The 18402-nt window shown below is 37.8% G+C and overlaps 1 protein-coding gene across 1 annotated transcript; it reads left to right on the forward strand.

Annotated features, from left to right (window-relative positions):
* Positions 1 to 11618: 11618 nt before the first annotated feature.
* LOC112096926 lies at positions 11619 to 13968 on the forward strand. Its single transcript, XM_024181151.1, has 2 exons — positions 11619 to 11770; positions 12318 to 13968. The coding sequence occupies exons 1-2, from the start codon at positions 11619 to 11621 to the stop codon at positions 13966 to 13968; spliced, it is 1803 nt and encodes a 600-aa protein (XP_024036919.1).
* The last annotated feature ends 4434 nt before the right edge of the window (positions 13969 to 18402 follow it).

The following is an 18402-nucleotide window of genomic DNA, read 5'->3' on the forward strand; positions in this document are numbered from 1 at the left end:
AAGCGTGGACTACATTCAAATGACATTTTATATGATGTATGATATATGTAGAGGTGAAATTTAAATAGGCTTAATTTTATAAATAAATACATATGTATTGCAGCATTCAATCATTGTGTTAAAGCGCCAATCACGGTGACCCCCAAAGCCTGTGAATGATTAGTCCATCAAAACCCAATGTATGCTCAATTAATATTTCCTATCAAGATCAAAATTTTTGCTCTATGGCTTCACCAATCATGAGAATAAAAGCTCGATTTATACAAAAATTACGAATTTATGAAACAAAAAGTCACAATTATTATAATTGGAAGTTTGATTGATTTTTAAAGATTGATTCAATCAATCTTAATGTTACTGGACAATCGATCTTAATATTAATTCAAAATCAATCTTTATAGCGATTGGCACAGATAAAGATAATTAGTTTTGGTCTCTATAATGACTGACGAAGACTTGTAGGACCTGGACCAATGAGGAAAAACACTTCATTAATACTCCATGGAAAATAAATGCTGACTGACTTTCAAATTAAGCCAACATACAAATGATCGTCAATTCTATTTTTTACAAAAATTGATGGAGATAGTCAACTAATAAAATAAAAGTTGATTGATATAATTTAAAGAATTTAGGCGTAAGTTTGGGTTTTAAATTATCAAATAATTTATTCCACTATTGATACATAAAAAAGTGCTTTGGAATTAATAATTCAATAGGATGTTTGATATATTGGAATTTGTAAAAATCAATAATCAACTATTTTTTATACATGTTTAGAAATTTATCCGGTGTGTATAAGGGCTTGTATATTTCACAATAAACTGAGATTCTTTTTTGGAAAGCCAATAGAAACATGAATTAGTACATCCATCGATTGACGTATAATTATAGGACAAAACTACGTTACAGAATCTGTAAGGTACAGACTGCAGCATCAGCCGTTGGATGTGGTTGGATGTGGAGTGAGAAACTAAACAAAAGAAAATCGGATGGTGGGATGACGGGAGATGTTTGTTACAGAATCTGTAACATAGACAGGTCCATAATTATAATCATATAATCAAACATGAATTAACCCGTGGGATACGGAGGATGTGTGTTAACGTTAACCAATGGTCAAGCTTATAAACACAATCAAGCAATCATATCATCAATCAAAGCCACATTCAGCGCACGACTAGTAAATATCATAATTGAGTTTGAGGACCACAGCCGCACAGTGAAAGAATTTGAATGAAGGAAAAGTAAAAGAAAATGAAAAGGAAAAGTAAACGAAAATGAAAAGAAAATGTTAAGCTGATTCATCAGTAACTCCATATGACAATTGCACACAACTTTTGGATGTTTTTAGCTTCCGTGTGAATCAAAATGATTAACAGAGACTGTCCTGCGTGTCACGTGTAACTAATGTTGGCGCCATCTTGAGCTAATTCTGTTAAGGCCTTCACTCCATAGTCTTAAGATCTCAGTGAACAATAAATTCTTCAGATTCATATGGCAAATGAATTGCACAACAAGGCATAAACCCCGCTTGAAAGCAACCGACTATAATTAATACATTTCAATTGCTCATAAAAGAAAGATACAGTAAGCTAGTGGTATTGTAGTATAAACAATACTCGTTTTTCTATCTTGGTGGTTTCTTGATAGTGTTCAAATATCAGAGCTCGAAGAAAGATAGAGGAAAGCCAAAGAAAAATAAGCTAATTCATTATTGACATCATATGAAGGAGGTTCATCATCATCAAACCATGAACTAAGAGTTTCAACTACTGTTTCAAAAATTCCTTTCTAAAATTACGATAAATTTAATAGCTAATAGAAATATTTCATTATATAAATCAAATTTCAAACTTGTAAGAAAAAATGTAAAAATATTGGTTTTCAAATATTTTTCTATATTTTTTTAAAATTCAAAATTAGATAGAGTCAGTCAACCAATAAATCATCAAGAATTATCCATTGCGTCCCCAATTTGATCACCATTCTTGAAAGCATGGAAAATTTCCAGTTTTTACAAGTCAAGCGTGGAGTGTACGTTTTTATGTTAAAGATGGTTGAGTGGTGATCACGTTTTACTTTGCAGCCTGCCTAACCAATTTCAAAGCGTGTTTCACGGATGACTTATTTTTATGAATTGGAAACTAGCACCAATAGACTTTTCTCTGTAAATATAAAAAGTTCAAATGAATACTTTCAATTATTGTTTCAAAACTGTCTTTCTAAAATTACGATAATTATTTTCTATTGAATTGTATGCTTGGATTTGCATGGAATTATCAAATAATTAATCTATGCAAGCATTGAATTGTAAAGACTAACGAAGACTTATAAGGCTTGGACCAACGAGGAAAAGTGCTTCATTAATACTCCGTGGAAAACAAGCCAACTTGGAGCCGGTTGATCGAGATAGTCAACAGTTATTTGAGATAGTCAACTAATAAAATGAAAGTTAATTGAGATAATTTAGCGTAAGTTTGGGTTTGAAATAATCAAATAATTTATTCCTGTATTGAGAAGAATTGAATTCCGTTATTTTATTGAGAAGAGATCCGTCGCTCCCTCCCAATCATCACAGCAATCAGACGACATTCCTTCATCATCGTGAAATCATGAACTAAGAGCTTGGTCATCTCAGCTTCCAAGCAAGCCTTGCATCCATGGATTTCATCCAAAACAACAATCCAAAGTAGTGAGGTTAATGAGAGCTTAATGAAGGAAGTATTTCCATTGCAAAACAACTTTTTATTTGGTTAAAGTCAAATGTGAATTACATATCTTTGACTGGTGATATATATACATATATATATTCAGAGATATGAAGTACTCAAACCAAAATAAAAAAAAATATATAATTATTATAAAAAAATTGATGAATAATATAGTTCCAGGCAGTGCTAAAACCATAATGTACGCCAGTATGACTTTATCCAAAGTCACCGGCTACACCAATATCATTGTGACATAGGAAGCCATGAGGAAATTTAAGAAAGATTTATTAAACCATAGTCTACGCCGGTAAGAGGAAATTAGCATTCAATGATCAGACACTTTCTGCAATTTCATTGACTTGTGACCAGGGAGTCCTCATTCTACGACCCGGGGACAGGGGTCATAATTGATAGAAATTAACCAGTAGTCAAGCTTATGAACACAATCAAGGACCTTGAGTATGTAACGTAGCAAATGCGGAGCATCCACGCGTTGCAGGGGAGAGGAAAAGTTGTTGGAACTTAGCTGATACAAGACCAATTTGCACTGAGCTGTTACATACAGAGCCTGTAACTTAGTTTTGTCCCACAATCAAGCAATCATATCATCAATCAAGGCCACAGTCAAGGCACGACTAATAAATATCATAATTTGGTTTGAGGACGACAGCCTTACAGCAAAAGAATTTGAATGAAGGAAAAGTAAAGGTAAATGAAAAGGAAAACCGACTAAAGTTGTTAGAGTGCAATTTATGCACTAGTTTTGTATTGTTTACTTCCCTTAATATTGATGTTTTGCACTTAATAATAGTGATTTACTTGTGTTTTATTTTTATAGGTGCAATTCTATTGATTGGTGCTAAAATTGAGCTACAAGATGATGTTTAAGGATGATTGTTCTCTTGGAGAAATTATGAGTGTCAAAAGAACTTTTTTGATAAGGCGTGGGCGCGTGCTGTCAACTACGGACCTGCAGTTTTTAGTTTAACATGTTTTGTATTTTTAGTTATTTTTGTAATTACGAATTTAATATTTCAGATATTAGTATTTTATTTTAAAAAGAACTCTAGGGGGGATTGGAAAAAAGAAAGAAACCCTAGATCTAAATTTTTCTTTCTCTCTATGAAGAACTAAACCTATTTTTCTGGTTGAAGGTTAATGAAGCTTTGATTCATCATTACTATGAGATATTTCTTATGCTTTAATTGTTTTATTACTTTTTGGGTATTTGTTTATTCTCTGAATTATTTTCATGATTATGTTTGTTAATTAGATAACTGACCACTATTTAATTATCAACTTAATCTATTGTTAATTAAAGGATTCATCGTATGAAGATTTTAATGTTTGTGACAAATAACATAGCAGTGAGTTGTGTTATGAGAATGAACAATCTAATTTAAATGAAGCATCGTATGCGTTTATTGATTAGGATTTGGGTCTCTCTGGTTTTTCAGGTTGTCAATTGATTAAATCCTATGATCGTATCTAGGGTTGTCTATTGATTAGGGAAATAACCAACGGTCGTACATTGGTTATCGACTAGTTAAGGAGAGATTGGCTATTAGAGGGTCTCAGTAGCTATAACCAGTCTATTCATTAGTAGTAATAATTTATATTTGAATCAATGATCAGTAGCCGAATCAAGCTGAGTTAATTCCTTCAACCAAAGCTTTCTCCAATTTGAATTACAACTTTAATTTGCATTCTTGTTATTTTTATTTGATTTTTATTATTGTCAACAAAACCCCTATTTTATGTTTTACGTTTTAAAAGGATTTAAATAATTACCGATCTCTGTGGACACGACCCTGCTCAATCACTATACACAATTTATTTAGAATAGGTATTTATTTTTGTTGGCTTTGACAACCATCAAAAGCCAAAGAAAAATAGGCTGATTCATCACTAACTCAATATGACAATTGCAGAAAACTTTTGGATGTTTTTAGCCTCCGAAATTTCAACATCAATTATAAATTACAGATATGTGAAGGAAAACTTAGAAACCAATTTTTATTAACAAAGAAAATGTTAAAAAAATAAAATAAAAGATTGTGTGAAAATGTTGAAAACTAATTTCAACATCAAGGCATGTCACATGCAACCAATTCATGTCACGCATGTCACGCGTTTCTTTATTTTGCCATGTGAATCAAAATCATTAACAGGGACGCCGCGCATGTCACATGCAACTAACTCATATTTGTAAGCACATATATATAATATATTGCAGCATTCAATCAAGGAGTTAAAAGCGTCAATCACGGTGACCACCAAAACCTGTGAATGAGCAGTCCATCAAATGTTGAGGGTGGTGAATTAATATTTCTTACTAGAAGAGCGAGTATAATAGTACATGGACCTAGCTCATTTATAAAAATTAGTTCAAGAGTTCGAAGGTTATTTAAGTATTATATACTTGAATCAATATCAATTTTTCACTCTATTAATTCATCAATCATGAGCATAAAAGCTCAATATATGCAAAAATTAATTTTGTGAAAAAAATGTTTCAATCATGAGTCATTATAATTAGGAATTTGAATGATTTTTAAAGTTTGATTCAATCAATCTTTATGTTATTGGACAATCGATCTTGATATTGATCGACAATCAACCATTATAGTGATTAGCACATATTAAGACAATCAGTTCTAATCTCTATAATGATTAAAGAAGACTTGTAAGACTTAGATCAATGAGGAAAAATGCTTTATTAGTACTTTGTGTCTATTAAGTATAGTTTATTTAATAGTCATAAGTGCTTATTTAATCTCATAATCTCTTATCAAAATTTTTGTTGTTTAATTGTCTTTTTAGTAGAACTTTTGAAAATTAAATAAGATATTTTGTCTCTACTAACAAAAGATAAAAAATTTTAGGAGTAGAGATTTATTTTTTAAAAAAATATTAAAATATCTAAAATATCCTTTACTTTTGACAATCTTATTTCATTATTTTCATGACATAATTTAAGAACTTGTTTATTAAACTAATTTTATAGTTTTTAATAAAAACTCTTCTTGACAATCAAACAAATAAAATTTTTTGCGTATAAGTTCTACTTATAAAAGCTCTACTAACAAAACCTCTATTTAAATAAACTTTATTTAAAAAGTTATACCAAACCGAACCTTCGTGAAAAAAAAATGTTAATTGACTTTGAAATTAAGCCAACATACAAGTGGTCGCACGTCAATTCTATTTTTTTCCAATAGATGATGGAGATAGTCAACTAGTGAAATAAAAGTTGAGATAATTTAAAGAATTTAAGTGTAATTTTGGGTTTGAAATTATCAAATAATTCCCAGTCTAAAGCTAGGTGGAAGTAATAAACGTCTTGGAAATCAATAATGTTAAGGATCCTGATATTTGAGTCCCAACTTGAGTCCTAATACTATTTGTCCCTCATTTATTAGATGATGGATTTCCTAATTACTAAAATTACTTAACTACAATGTAATAGATGAATGCCACATTAATTGGGACTTAAATGTTGAGATACCTATCATTGCTCCTTGAAAATATTAAACAAAATATTAGAATTCTTTTTGGTCGTTTTAGGTGGTGTTTGCTTTTTTGTCTGCAATCTGAATAGATCTGAATCAGTTTGAATTCTGAATAGAGCTAAATGTCTTAATCTGAATGATATGTTTGTTTTTTTATCTGAATCACTAAAAATAAATATTATGTTGTTTTTTAACTAAAAAATGAAAATTAATATTTTTTACATTTATGTCCTTACAAATTGTAAATGTTAGATAAATAATAAACATTTCAAAGAATATAAATAAGATAATAAATTATCATAACATAAATCATATTCAATTGAATACAACTCTTTAATATTCTATATTATATATGTTAATTAATTTTATTATAGTTTATGAAATTAGTTATAGTTTATGATGTTTTTGTATAAAAATATTAATAAAAAATTATGAAGATAAATAATGCTAATTTGAAGAAAATAAAAAGATAAAAATAATAATAGTTTACCACCATATATTATCACAAGTTATATAGAGATGAGTAATAATGCTAATTATTAAATTTTATTTAGGTAAAAAATTAATTAGTTAGATAGGGATATTTTAGAGAACATTTTTTAATGATATCATTCAGACTTTTTGTATTAAGCAAAAGACTAAAAAAATTAGCTTAATAACTTAATGATTTAATGGCTGAAAATTTTCATTAAATTGAAAAAAAAACAAATAGACTAAATAACTTAACTAATTAAAATTAAGTCAATTAAATCATTAAGTAAAAAAAAAAGGGGGTCCTTAGTCTACGTTTACACAAATATAGCAAAATAATGAAGATTATCTATGTGCGGATATATACGTGTGGTTATCATGAAATGACCCGCCCTGAGTCTAATCTCATCAAAACTAGATAGATAATAATTTAATTAGTGAGAATTCTGCCGAATTTAAGAGTTTCTTTTATAAATATAATACTTTCAAAATAATTTAATATACAACCAACTCTAATGATCATCATTCTCAACCAGAATACTGAAATTTTTACCCAAGATATCTCCAAGGTATCAAAAGATTATATTATAACTAATATTAACATACATTGATTTATTCTTAATTCCAAAAGAATAATATAACAAAATTATACAATCTCAAAACAATAAGATGATTAGGATGTTCTAACAAAAATCATCTATATCTTCTAACACAATCACTTGGATAAGACTCAAAATATATTTACAGTTGTCGGGTCTATCTCGTGTACCTGCAACTTTCTGTTGGGGGGAAGGGGAAGAATACAATAAAAATGAAATGAGAATAAAACTCGATGAGTTCAGTGTGTGGATCGTAATTTTTTGAAAATAAACTTACTTTAAAAGAAATAATCATATCATTTCCAAACACGATTTCATCAAACTATATGCAAGAAACCATTAATAAATCATTTAACATTTAAATTAGATTACTAACCTTGAAGAGCATATATATAAAATCGTATGTAGTAACCGTCGAAATCATATCACAATATCATATAAAATACATAAATCTGAAATCATTACTAAACAATTACCCATGAGAATAATCTCGTTGTATCCGAACCTCAACAGACAAGTAATGACGTACTATCTAGGTACTGTCACGCCTCGGAGCTACACAGATAGACAAGGAAGTGTCATCTCATATCTAGTCATATAGCTCATCTTTTTATGCATAATCTAGCCCCTAAAGGACAAAAGCATCCAAGCACAAGGCCCAAAACCTCTGTGTGTACTCAGACAGGGCCCAAAAGTCTGTATCTCATCTATATATGTATCACTGTTATCATCATATCACATGCATATTCTCCTAAAAGGCAAAAACACCCAAACACATGGCCCAAAGTCTCTATCTGTGTTCAGACAGGCCCCAAAGGCCTCATCATCTTTGTATCACTGTAACCGGAGAAGGGTCATATCCAATACTTTTACAAACAATAGTTTACACACATATACATAAACACATAATCACGTATGAAATCTCATTTCCTTTTCATTTAACATACTTTGAATCTAATTCCTTTTCTTAAAAATATTACCATGCATATATTCAAAATCAGCAATAAAATCATCAATCATACACATCTTTAATAATAAACACTAATACGCAGATAAAATCCATTTTTTTAAAAAAAAAATATCAGAGCCTTTAAAACTTATTTCGTAAACATACTTTACCATATTTTAAAATCATAATAAACTATAAAGAAAATAGATTTTGTATATTTCACTCACAGTAATGATATTCAAACTCGGATATTGTCCTTACCTACGGACTGATTCTCACTATAAGATCCACATATACATAAACACATAATCACATATGAAATCTCATTTTCTTTTCATTTAACATACTTTGAATCTAATTCCTTTTCTTAAAAATATTACCATGCATATATTCAAAATCAGCAATAAAATCATCAATCATACACATCTTTAATAATAAACACTAATACGCAAATAAAATCCATTTTTTTTAAAAAAATCTCAGAGCCTTTAAAACTTATTTCGTAAACATATTTTACCATATTTTAAAATCATAATAAACTATAAAGAAAATAGATTTTGTATATTTTACTCACAGTAATGATATTCAAACTCGGATATTGTCCTTACCTACGGACTGATTCTCGCTATAAGATCCACCTAAATCAAGGAAATGACATAATTCCATAAATCAAAATTAGGACTAAATTTAAGCAATAAATTCAAAACAAACATTTATCTATAATTTACAACTCCTTTGTCGGTAAAATTACTAACACACTTTCGAGTCCGTGAATCATTAAAATACTACAAAATCATAAATCACCGAATCACCCTCGTAATTACAATCAATACTCAATTTCAGAAATTACAAAATCACTCTCAAAATGTGAAATTACCGAATTACCCTCGCCGGTTAACGGAGACCGGAATTCAGTAAACGGCAGCCGGTAAGCTCGGGTCTGATATTTCCAATCACGCTGAGTCTAATAGTGCCGGCGGTGAGCTCCCACGCGCGACAACAGCGGCGGGTCGAGCTTCCCAAGCCGCAAACTTTCCGGCAGTCGTTCGCGGCCAAAACGGCTGTTTCCGGTAGCAGGGATGGTCGAAAAATGATGAGCGTGAGCTGAGGATCAAGATTCAAGCGGTGGCGTCACCCAAAACCGGCGGAACCGACGGCGAGAAAGGGTGGGTTTTACAGCGGCTTATCGAGCTTGATTGCCAGCGTTTTGACTGTTACGCGGCAACGGTGATGGCGGGGATACAACGACCAGTCTTCAAGCTTCAGATTGGTACCTTGATCGGCCGGTGAGGTGGCCGGAAAGTGGAGATATGGCCGGATCGGGTTCGTGGGTGTGGGTCGGGTTTCGGGTCGGTTTACAGCTCCACTCACTTTCTCACACGTGTGTATGTGTTCCCCTGTTTCCAGCTTCTTCTTTTATTTTTATTTACTTTTTAACCGCCTCATTTTTTTTTTTCCCGCACATATGTTACATATCATGTGCGAATATATGAGTCTTTCAAAAAGGGAACTCGCACTTTATAAAAAGAGTAATACTATAAATAAAAAATTTGTTGAAAGAACTGAATTTTTATTTATGATTTGAAGATTTTTATTTATTTGTTTTTTTTTTTTTTTTTTTTTGCCACAAGTCAGTGTGTCGAAAAGCAAATTTTTTTTTTTTAAATTAGTGATATAAAAAAAGGATCAAACATCATACTTGAGAGATTTTTTTTCCCATATTTGCCATATAAATATGCGGGTTATATTTGAGAAATTCTAAAGAAAAATATACTGAAAATAGTAATAATTGGTACTGATACACTTCAACCTAAAAGGTTCAATTTATACATGTGTTAGAATTAAAAAAAAAAATGAAATGACATGTTTATAATAATTTGGGAACGATTGATTGACAAAGATTGATCAATCAGTTTTTTTTCTTCCCTTTAATCTACAAACATTAAGACAATTAATCATGTGTTGACTATCAGCACGATCAATCATATGTTGATTTTTATTTATATCAATTTTGTTTTGTTTCTTTGCTGCTTCTCTCAAATTGGCGAGGAAATATTTTTTGAACTCCGAGTTTGTATTAAGATGTACACTCTTGATTTTTTTTTCTTTTTTCTTACTCAATTAAACCAGGAAGTCATTCATTTAAACCTAATCACGGAAGGGAAATCTTTTTTATTTTTTCCACATACTCTTTTTTTTTGGGGGGGGGGGGGGGGGGGGGGGCGCATGAAAAACCATTAACTCATTCTTTTGATCAAGGAACTTTTTTCAATTAGAAAGTTGTTCCTTTGATCTTTGAAAGTAAAGGAAAATAAGCTGATTCATCACTAACTCACTATGACAATTGCACACAACTTTTGGATGTTTTTAGCCTCTGAAATTTCGCATGAATGATAAATTACAAATATGTTAAGGAAAACTTAGAAACCAATTTTTGTTCTCAGAGAAAATAAAAATGGAGGATTAACATGGATCATATTTGATAACTGATATTCCTAGTGCAAGGCTGAACATAATTCTTTGGCGTGTGAATTAAAACTCTGAATTAAAATGTTAACAGAGACATCACGCGTCACATGTATCTAACTTTGGCGCCAACTTGGGTAGAAAAAATTCTCTAGATTCATATGAGATACGACAGGTGTTAAGCAAATAAAAGCATCAAGTCGGCCATGCTACTATTTCCACCCCGGTATGAATCACCTCAGCCAAATGGTACGAGCAGAACAGGGGGAACATGAGCCGATCAGAGACGAATACTGACCAGAGGTATATACCGAGCCGATACCCGTCCCCCAAAAAAGCGGAAACAAGATCTCACAGGATCACGGTAGTTGCGCTTTCCCAGAACCGTTGCGGGAGACGCGAGATCCCACGTTTGCCCATGAGGGGCTGCCACTACCCGAAAAAGGTGGGATGGAGGGCAAACGGGAACGTGGGACAGCGGCTATAAAAGAAGAAGAAATCGATGAAGAAAGGGATAGAAAAATTAAGAGAGGGAAAACGCTGCCAAATTGCAATCAGGCCTTTTTCTTACAAACTTCGAAACAAGTTAGAAACCTTTCTTGAATCCAAATTACACTGTTTTCCCGTAAACACCTTGTGCCAACTTAGGCATCGGAGGGTTTACGCCGGCAAAACCACCGGCGTCTCTGATCCGTTTTTGGTGAACGCAGGTCTAGTAAGAGAAAGGAGGGCGATTCCAACCCCAGTGGTCCGAGCAACAGTTGTCAACACAAACGTTGGTGAAAGAATCTGGTCGGTCAAAAGGCGAGCAGATTTAAGCATCAACATTTTGGCGCCGTCTGTGGGGAGCTGAATAAAAAGCTACCACCAAATTAGTAATTATCGGAGAAGCAGCGAACGATTGGATATGGATGTGTCAAGAAAGGATACTTTAAGGGAGGACAATGAAACGGTGGAGACAATCACTCTCCGGGAAATTGCAAATGAAGCCCAAGAGAGGATGATGCAAGATAGACTGGAGCGGATGGAGAAACAAATGGAGACTCTCGCGGCCATATTGTTTGAGCTGAGGGATAAGCGGAGAAGGGATTGTTAAACCCCCGTGGGAAGAGATGAAGTTGGAGCAGAACCCAGCCTCCGGAGGCGTAGAGTCGAGGAAATCCCTCCGCCCGCAGACGAACCTAATGGGGTGCATCCCCACAGAAGTACTGGTTGGGTCCCAGGGGAACACGTGGATGAAGGGAGAGACCAACCTCGCCCCGAACGGATACTGGAAATTAATGGCCGAGGGGCCAGTGTTGATGAAGGAGAGCTTAGACAGCGGTTGTAGAACGCCGAGCAGGAGCGAGACCAGATAGCTGCACGTGATCCTGATCGTGCTATAGAATTGGAGGGGGAGGTGCGCAGATTGGCGCAGGTGATAGAGGAGATACAAGGCAAGAGAAAGCCCCCGAGTTGGAGGATAATGCTAGATGAAGAATCTCCGTTATCAACTGAGATCATGAGTACCATAATCCCAAGAGATTTCCGCTTCCCCGACCTCAAATACTCCGGGCGAAGTGACTCGCTGGTGCACATTGAGTGTTTCAACGAAATGACGGTGCAGGGTGTTCCTGTTGACACTAGAAGGACGAGCCCGAGAATGGTACCGCAAGCTGCCCCGAGGAAGTATAAAGGGGTATGAGCAGATGTGCCAGGAGTTGGCCGAGCAGTTCCGAGGGGCAGTGGCCTCAGAGGACGACATGATGGAACTGATGGGGATGAAACAGGAGGAGCATGAATCCCTTCGAGATTTTGTAAAACGATATCACCGAGCCGTGCTGGATCTGGGAGCTTTTAATCACCCGCAGGCGTTGAGGGGATTAAAAGAAGGTGTAAGAATCGGCCGATTGTGGTATAACTTAAGAAGCCCTCTCGTACAGAATTACTCGTCGGGGTATGAGCAGGCGAGGCGAGATATAGAAATCGAAGAGGAGAAATCGGCAAGAATTAAAAGTGAACAGCTGGAAGAGCTGAGGCGAAAGGAACGGAGAGCCCCGAAAGGGAGCGGGTCGGGAAAGCGAACTGGAGAATCTTCAGTGATGGGCGGAATATCAGCTCGGTCTCGCCCTTACCCTATAGCTCCAAGAGCACAACAGTTCCAACACAGCCGGGCTCAACCTCCGCGCCCTCCGATCGAAGAGCGGCAGCGAGAATTCAGGCAGATGGCTGCCCACCCTTATCACAGCGCTCCCAAAGCGTTAAGTGCAACTAATTACAGGTCTGGACGACCAGAGCAGCTACCGGCTATACCAGCCCGAGGTGACATCCATGATAGCCGAGCAGTTCAGTTGGTTGACCAGAGCGTGGCATATAGACAGTACACTCCATTAAAAATCGCCATGGAGGAACTATATGAAAGGATCGAGGGACGAGGTCTGCTGTATACTCCGGCCCCTATAACAAAATCCGCTCACCGGCGTGATAAGAGCAGGTTCTGCAAATTCCACAACACTCACGGTCACACTATCAGCCAATGCCGTGACCTAAAGATTCAGGTGGAGGATTTGGTGAGGAACCAGTACTTGGATGAGTATGTAGATGGAGTGTCCCCCGTCATTGAATCGCAATATGCACGGGATGAAGGAGTTGAAAGGGGTTTGGAACGAGAACAACCGACCATCCGGGTGATAGCAGGAGGGCCAACATTGGCCGGGGATTCGAACAGAGCACGAAAGAACTATGGGAGATATGCCATGACTGGCAAAGAGGTGCTTCTCAATTTGCCAGCAGCCAAGAGGGCAAAAGTGCGGCAAGTTCCCATTATGTGGACAGAGGACGACGAAGAGGGCATTTTATATCCTCATGAGGATGCACTGGTGATTAAAGCATTGGTGGCTAGTACAGAATTGCGGCGAATACTGGTGGACACGGGCAGCTCAGTAGACATTCTGTTTAAGTCGGCCCTAGATGATATGGGGATTTCAGACTTGAAGCTGGAGCGGACGAATACATCCTTGAAGGGATTTGGAGGAGGACGGCTAACTCCCATGGGGATCATCGAACTCCCAATTACCGTGGGATCAAAACCGTTTGAAAGAACGATGATGATGGATTTTATCGTGGTAGAAGAAAGAAGTCCTTATCAGATGATATTGGGGAGACCGTTCATGAGGATAAGTCAATGTGTAATGTCCACGCATTATCTGGCGCTGAAGTACAGAATAAATGGAGTTGTTGGTGTAGTAAAAGGCGACCAGAGAATGGCCAGGAGCTGATATGCTACAGTAGCCAAGGAAACGCTGCAGGTTACCTCTCTAGATAACCGAGGGGATTCAAAAAATGGTCGCCAGGAACCTGTTGAGAAGCTGGATGGGGGTTGTTGTAAGCAGGAGTGACCCGACCAGAGTGGTTAAAGTCGGATCAGAATTGGGCGAAGCAATAAAAGGCGAGCTGGTGAAGTGTCTACAGTCCTATGCAGACATATTTGCCTGGTCTCATGAGGATATGCCAGGTATTGATCGCGCGGTAGCTTGTCACAAGCTGGCAGTCAAGAAAGGGGCAAGGCCGGTGAGGCAGAAAATGAGGTGCTTCAACCAGGAAAGGTACGAGGCCATAAATGCCGAGGTGGAAAAGCTGCTGAAAGCAGGATTTATAAAGGAAGCCAAGTACCCAGAGTGGATTTCCAATGTAGTACTGGTAAAGAAGGCCAATGGGAAGTAGAGAATGTGTGTAAACTTCACGGACCTCAATAAGGCATGCCCGAAGGACAGCTTTCCCGTACAAAAAATATATCAGTTGGTGGACTCAACCGCGGGTCATAGTCTGCTCAGTTTCATGGATGCCTTTTCCGGATACAACCAGATACCCATGGACGAGCAGGATGAGGAAAGCACTACCTTTATAACTAACATGGGTTTGTTTTGTTACAGGGTGATGCCCTTTGGCCTGAAAAATGCAGGAGCTACCTATCAAATGCTAGTGAACAAGGTCTTCAAACCATTGATCGGTCACACTATGGAAGTATACGTGGACGATATGATCACCAAGTCAAGAGAACCGAGAGATCATGTGAAACACTTGGAAGAGACCTTCGATTTGCTGATGAGGTATGAAATGAAGCTAAACCCGGAGAAATGTGCATTTGGGGTCAGCTCGGGCAAATTTTTGGGATACCTGGTGAGCCATCGAGGAATTGAGGCCAACCCGGAAAAGATACGGGCGGTGATAGAAATGAGGTCCCCACGAACAGTTAAGGAGGTGCAGAGCCTTACGGGGAAATTGGCAGCATTGAACTGATTCATTTCGCGAGCCACTGATAAGTGCCACCCTTTCTTCCAAATCATAAAGAAAGGGAAGAAGATGGAATGGACACTGGAATGCGAGGAGGCATTTGGACAGCTGAATGAATATCTGGCCCGCGCCCCGTTACTATCAACCTCGAGAGAGGGTGACCAGCTGCTTTTGTACTTGGCAATCTCCAAGCGGGCTACCAGCTCGGTCTTAGTCAGGGAAGAAGAAGGGAAGCAACACCCGGTATACTACACAAGCAAGGCCCTGGTAGACGTAGAAACCAGGTATCCACTAATGGAGAAGTGGGCGCTGGCTCTGATAACGACAGCACGCAAACTCCGACCATATTTCCAAGCCCACCAGATTATTGTGATGACTGACCAACCTCTTCGGCAAGTGCTTCAAAAACCAGATGCGTCTGGTCGGTTAGTAAAATGGTTCGTGGAGCTGATCGAATTTGACCTGTCTTACAGGCCCCGAGGAGCAATCAAGGCCCAAGCCCTGGTAGATTTTATGGTTGACTGTGTTGAACCAGGGGAAGAGGTCCAAGGGGAACAACCAGCATAACAGGAGGATTCAAAGGGGATATGGCTGGTAATGGTTGATGGGTCACGTAGTGAACAGAGATCCGGGGCAGGAGTTATAATACGAAGCCCAGAAGGTGTTGAGGTATCATATGCTGTAAAGTTTGAATTCCAGCTTACGAACAACCAAGCTGAATATGAGGCCTTCATTACTGGGCTCGGTCTTGCACATGCACTACGAGCAGAAATGATAGAAATCCGAGCCGATTCCCAGCTAGTATGTAACCAGCTCAGCAATCAATTCCAAGTAAGGGAAGAGAAATTGAGACTTTATTTGAAAAAGGCGAAGCAGATGGTTGAACTCTTCAATGAGGTAGAAGTGAAGCAGATATCCCGGAATGAAAATTACCGAGCTGACATGTTGGCTAGGATGGCCACAACTGTAGATCCTAAATTACCTAAATCAGTTCCACTAGAGGTGAGAACCTCGCCGAGTATAGGAGAGGAAGTAGAGGTAATGAGAGTAAGCACTGAAGAATCCTGGATGGACCCGATTCTTGCATACATCCGCGATGGCGTTTTACCAGAGGACAAAAGCCAAGCAAGAAAGCTAAAATGCCGAGCAGCGAGGTACACACTACTCGATGGGGTACTTTACCGCCGAGGATTCGCTTTGCCCCTTTTGCGATGTGTGGATGATGAGGAGGCAGATTATGTACTAAGGGAGATTCATGAAGGAATTTGCGGCAATCACTCGGGAGCAAGAACTTTAGCCTTCAAGGCACTCCGGCAAGGATACTTCTGGGCAACCATGCACCAGGATGCAAAAAAGATGGCAAAAAACTGTAAAACATGCCAAAGCTTCTCTGAGGTTCTTGCACAACCCCCAGAAAAGTTGACCACAATGACATCCCCATGGCCTTTTGCCCAATGGGGAATCGACCTAATCGGTCCATTACCTAAGGGTCGGGGAGCGGCAACACATGCAATTGTGGCAGTAGACTACTTCACCAAGTGGGTAGAGGTGGGAGTCCTCAGCCAAATTACGGAGAGAAAGATGACGGATTTTATTTAGAAGAATATCATCTACAGATACGGGATCCCCTATGCCATCATTACAGACAATGGGAGACAGTTTGACAACAGCAACTTCAGGGAATTTTGCCGAAATTTGGGGGTGGACCTGAAGTTCTGCACCCCCGCACACCCCCAGGCAAACGGACAAGTGGAAGCAGCCAACAAAGTGATAAAGAAGCTCTTGAAAACTAGATTGGGAGATAAGAAGGGAGTTTGGGTTGACGAGCTACCAGGGGTATTGTGGGCTTACCGGACAACTCACAAAACTGCTACAGGGGAAACCCCGTTCGCTTTGGCTTTTGGTCATGAGGTAGTAGTCCCAGCAGAAATTGGAGTGGGGACACATCGAACGGAATATTTCGCTGAGGAACAAAACGACGAACAGATCTGCCTAAGCCTGGACCTACTTGAGGAGAAAAGGGAAGGGGCCTCACAGAAAGTGGCCCAGTGTCAACAAAGGGTCATGCGTTATTACAACAAGAATGTACGCGTGAGGCAGTTCCGAGCAGGAGATTGGGTACTTAGGAAGGTGAATCAAAACACTAGGGATCCCAACCATGGTGCTCTTGGCCCAAAATAGGAAGGCTCGTATAGGGTAATACGAGCGACGGGACCAGGAGCTTATAAGTTAGCATACCCAGATGGACGAGACGTGAAGAGGCCGTGGAACGCCGAGCACTTAAAGAAGTATTTCCAGTAAGCAAAGTACTCTACTAAATCTTCAATTTGATAAGTTATATTTGTCAAATGCATGGTGGCTTGGTGCACAAGCATATATTTTGTATTTCTGTAACGCATTCAAATTTCAATAAAGATGAATTCAGCATGAAATCCCTCGGCTAATAAGCCCATTAGAAAGTTCTGCTAAGGCAAGTCAATGCCTTATTCTGCTCGGTCAATGAGAGACCAGCAGCTAATTCTGCAAAAAATCCGCTAAGGCAAGTAAGTGTCTGCTTCTGCTCGGTCAACGAGAGACCAGCAGCTAATTCTGTAAAAAATCCACTAAGGCAAGTAAGTGCCTGCTTCTGCTCGGTCAACGAGGGACCAGCAGCTAATTCTGCAAAAAATCCGCTAAGGCAAGTAAGTGCCTGCTTCTGCTCGGTCAACGAGAGACCAGCAGCTAATTCTACAAAAAATCTGCTAAGGCAAGTAAGTGCCTGCTTCTGCTCGGTCAACGAGAGACCAGTAGCTAATTCTACAAAAAATCTGCTAAGGCAAGTAAGCGTCTGCTTCTGCTCGGTCAACGAAAGACCAGCAGATAATTCTGTAAAAAATCTGCTAAGGCAAGTAAGTGCCTGCTTCTGCTCGGTCAACAAGAGACCAGCAGTTAAATCCACAAAAAATCTGCTAAGGCAAGTAAGTGTCTGCTTCTGCTCGGTCAGAAAAAGACCAGCAGCTAATCCTACGAAAATTCTACTAAGGCAAGAAAATGCCAGTTTCTGCTCGGTCAACGAAAGACCAGTAGGCAATTTTACGAAATTTCACCAAAGCAAGTAAGTGCCTGTTCCTGCTCGGTCATCGAAAGACCAACAGATGATTCCATGAAATTCGACTAAGGCAAATAAGTGCCTGCTCCTGCTCGGTCACCGAAGACCAGCAGGTAATTTTGCGAAAATTTTACTAAGGCAAACGGATGCCTATTCCTGCTCGATGCACTAAAGAACCAACAGGCAAAATCAGATAAATTGTCAAGTTATTTTGCAGAAGCAACCCGTGAGCAAAACCAGACAAGAAAGCCAATAGAGAGCATTTAAAAATTTATAAACGTTCAAATGTTTACAAAGCAACTGAAAATCTAGAGTCTTTACAAAAATAGAC

This window comes from Citrus clementina, unplaced genomic scaffold, assembly GCF_000493195.1.
Source record: "Citrus clementina cultivar Clemenules unplaced genomic scaffold, Citrus_clementina_v1.0 scaffold_7, whole genome shotgun sequence".
NCBI classification, from domain to species: Eukaryota; Viridiplantae; Streptophyta; class Magnoliopsida; order Sapindales; family Rutaceae; genus Citrus; species Citrus x clementina.

What these genes read in the sequence shown, in the direction of transcription:
- LOC112096926 (XM_024181151.1), top strand. Translation starts at nt 11,619, where the DNA reads ATGGATGTGTCAAGAAAGGATACTTTAAGGGAGGACAATGAAACGGTG. An exon ending in GAGACTCTCGCGGCCATATT is followed by an intron (nt 11,771 to 12,317) that starts GTTTGAGCTGAG and finishes ATGACGGTGCAG; the next exon opens with GGTGTTCCTGTTGACACTAG.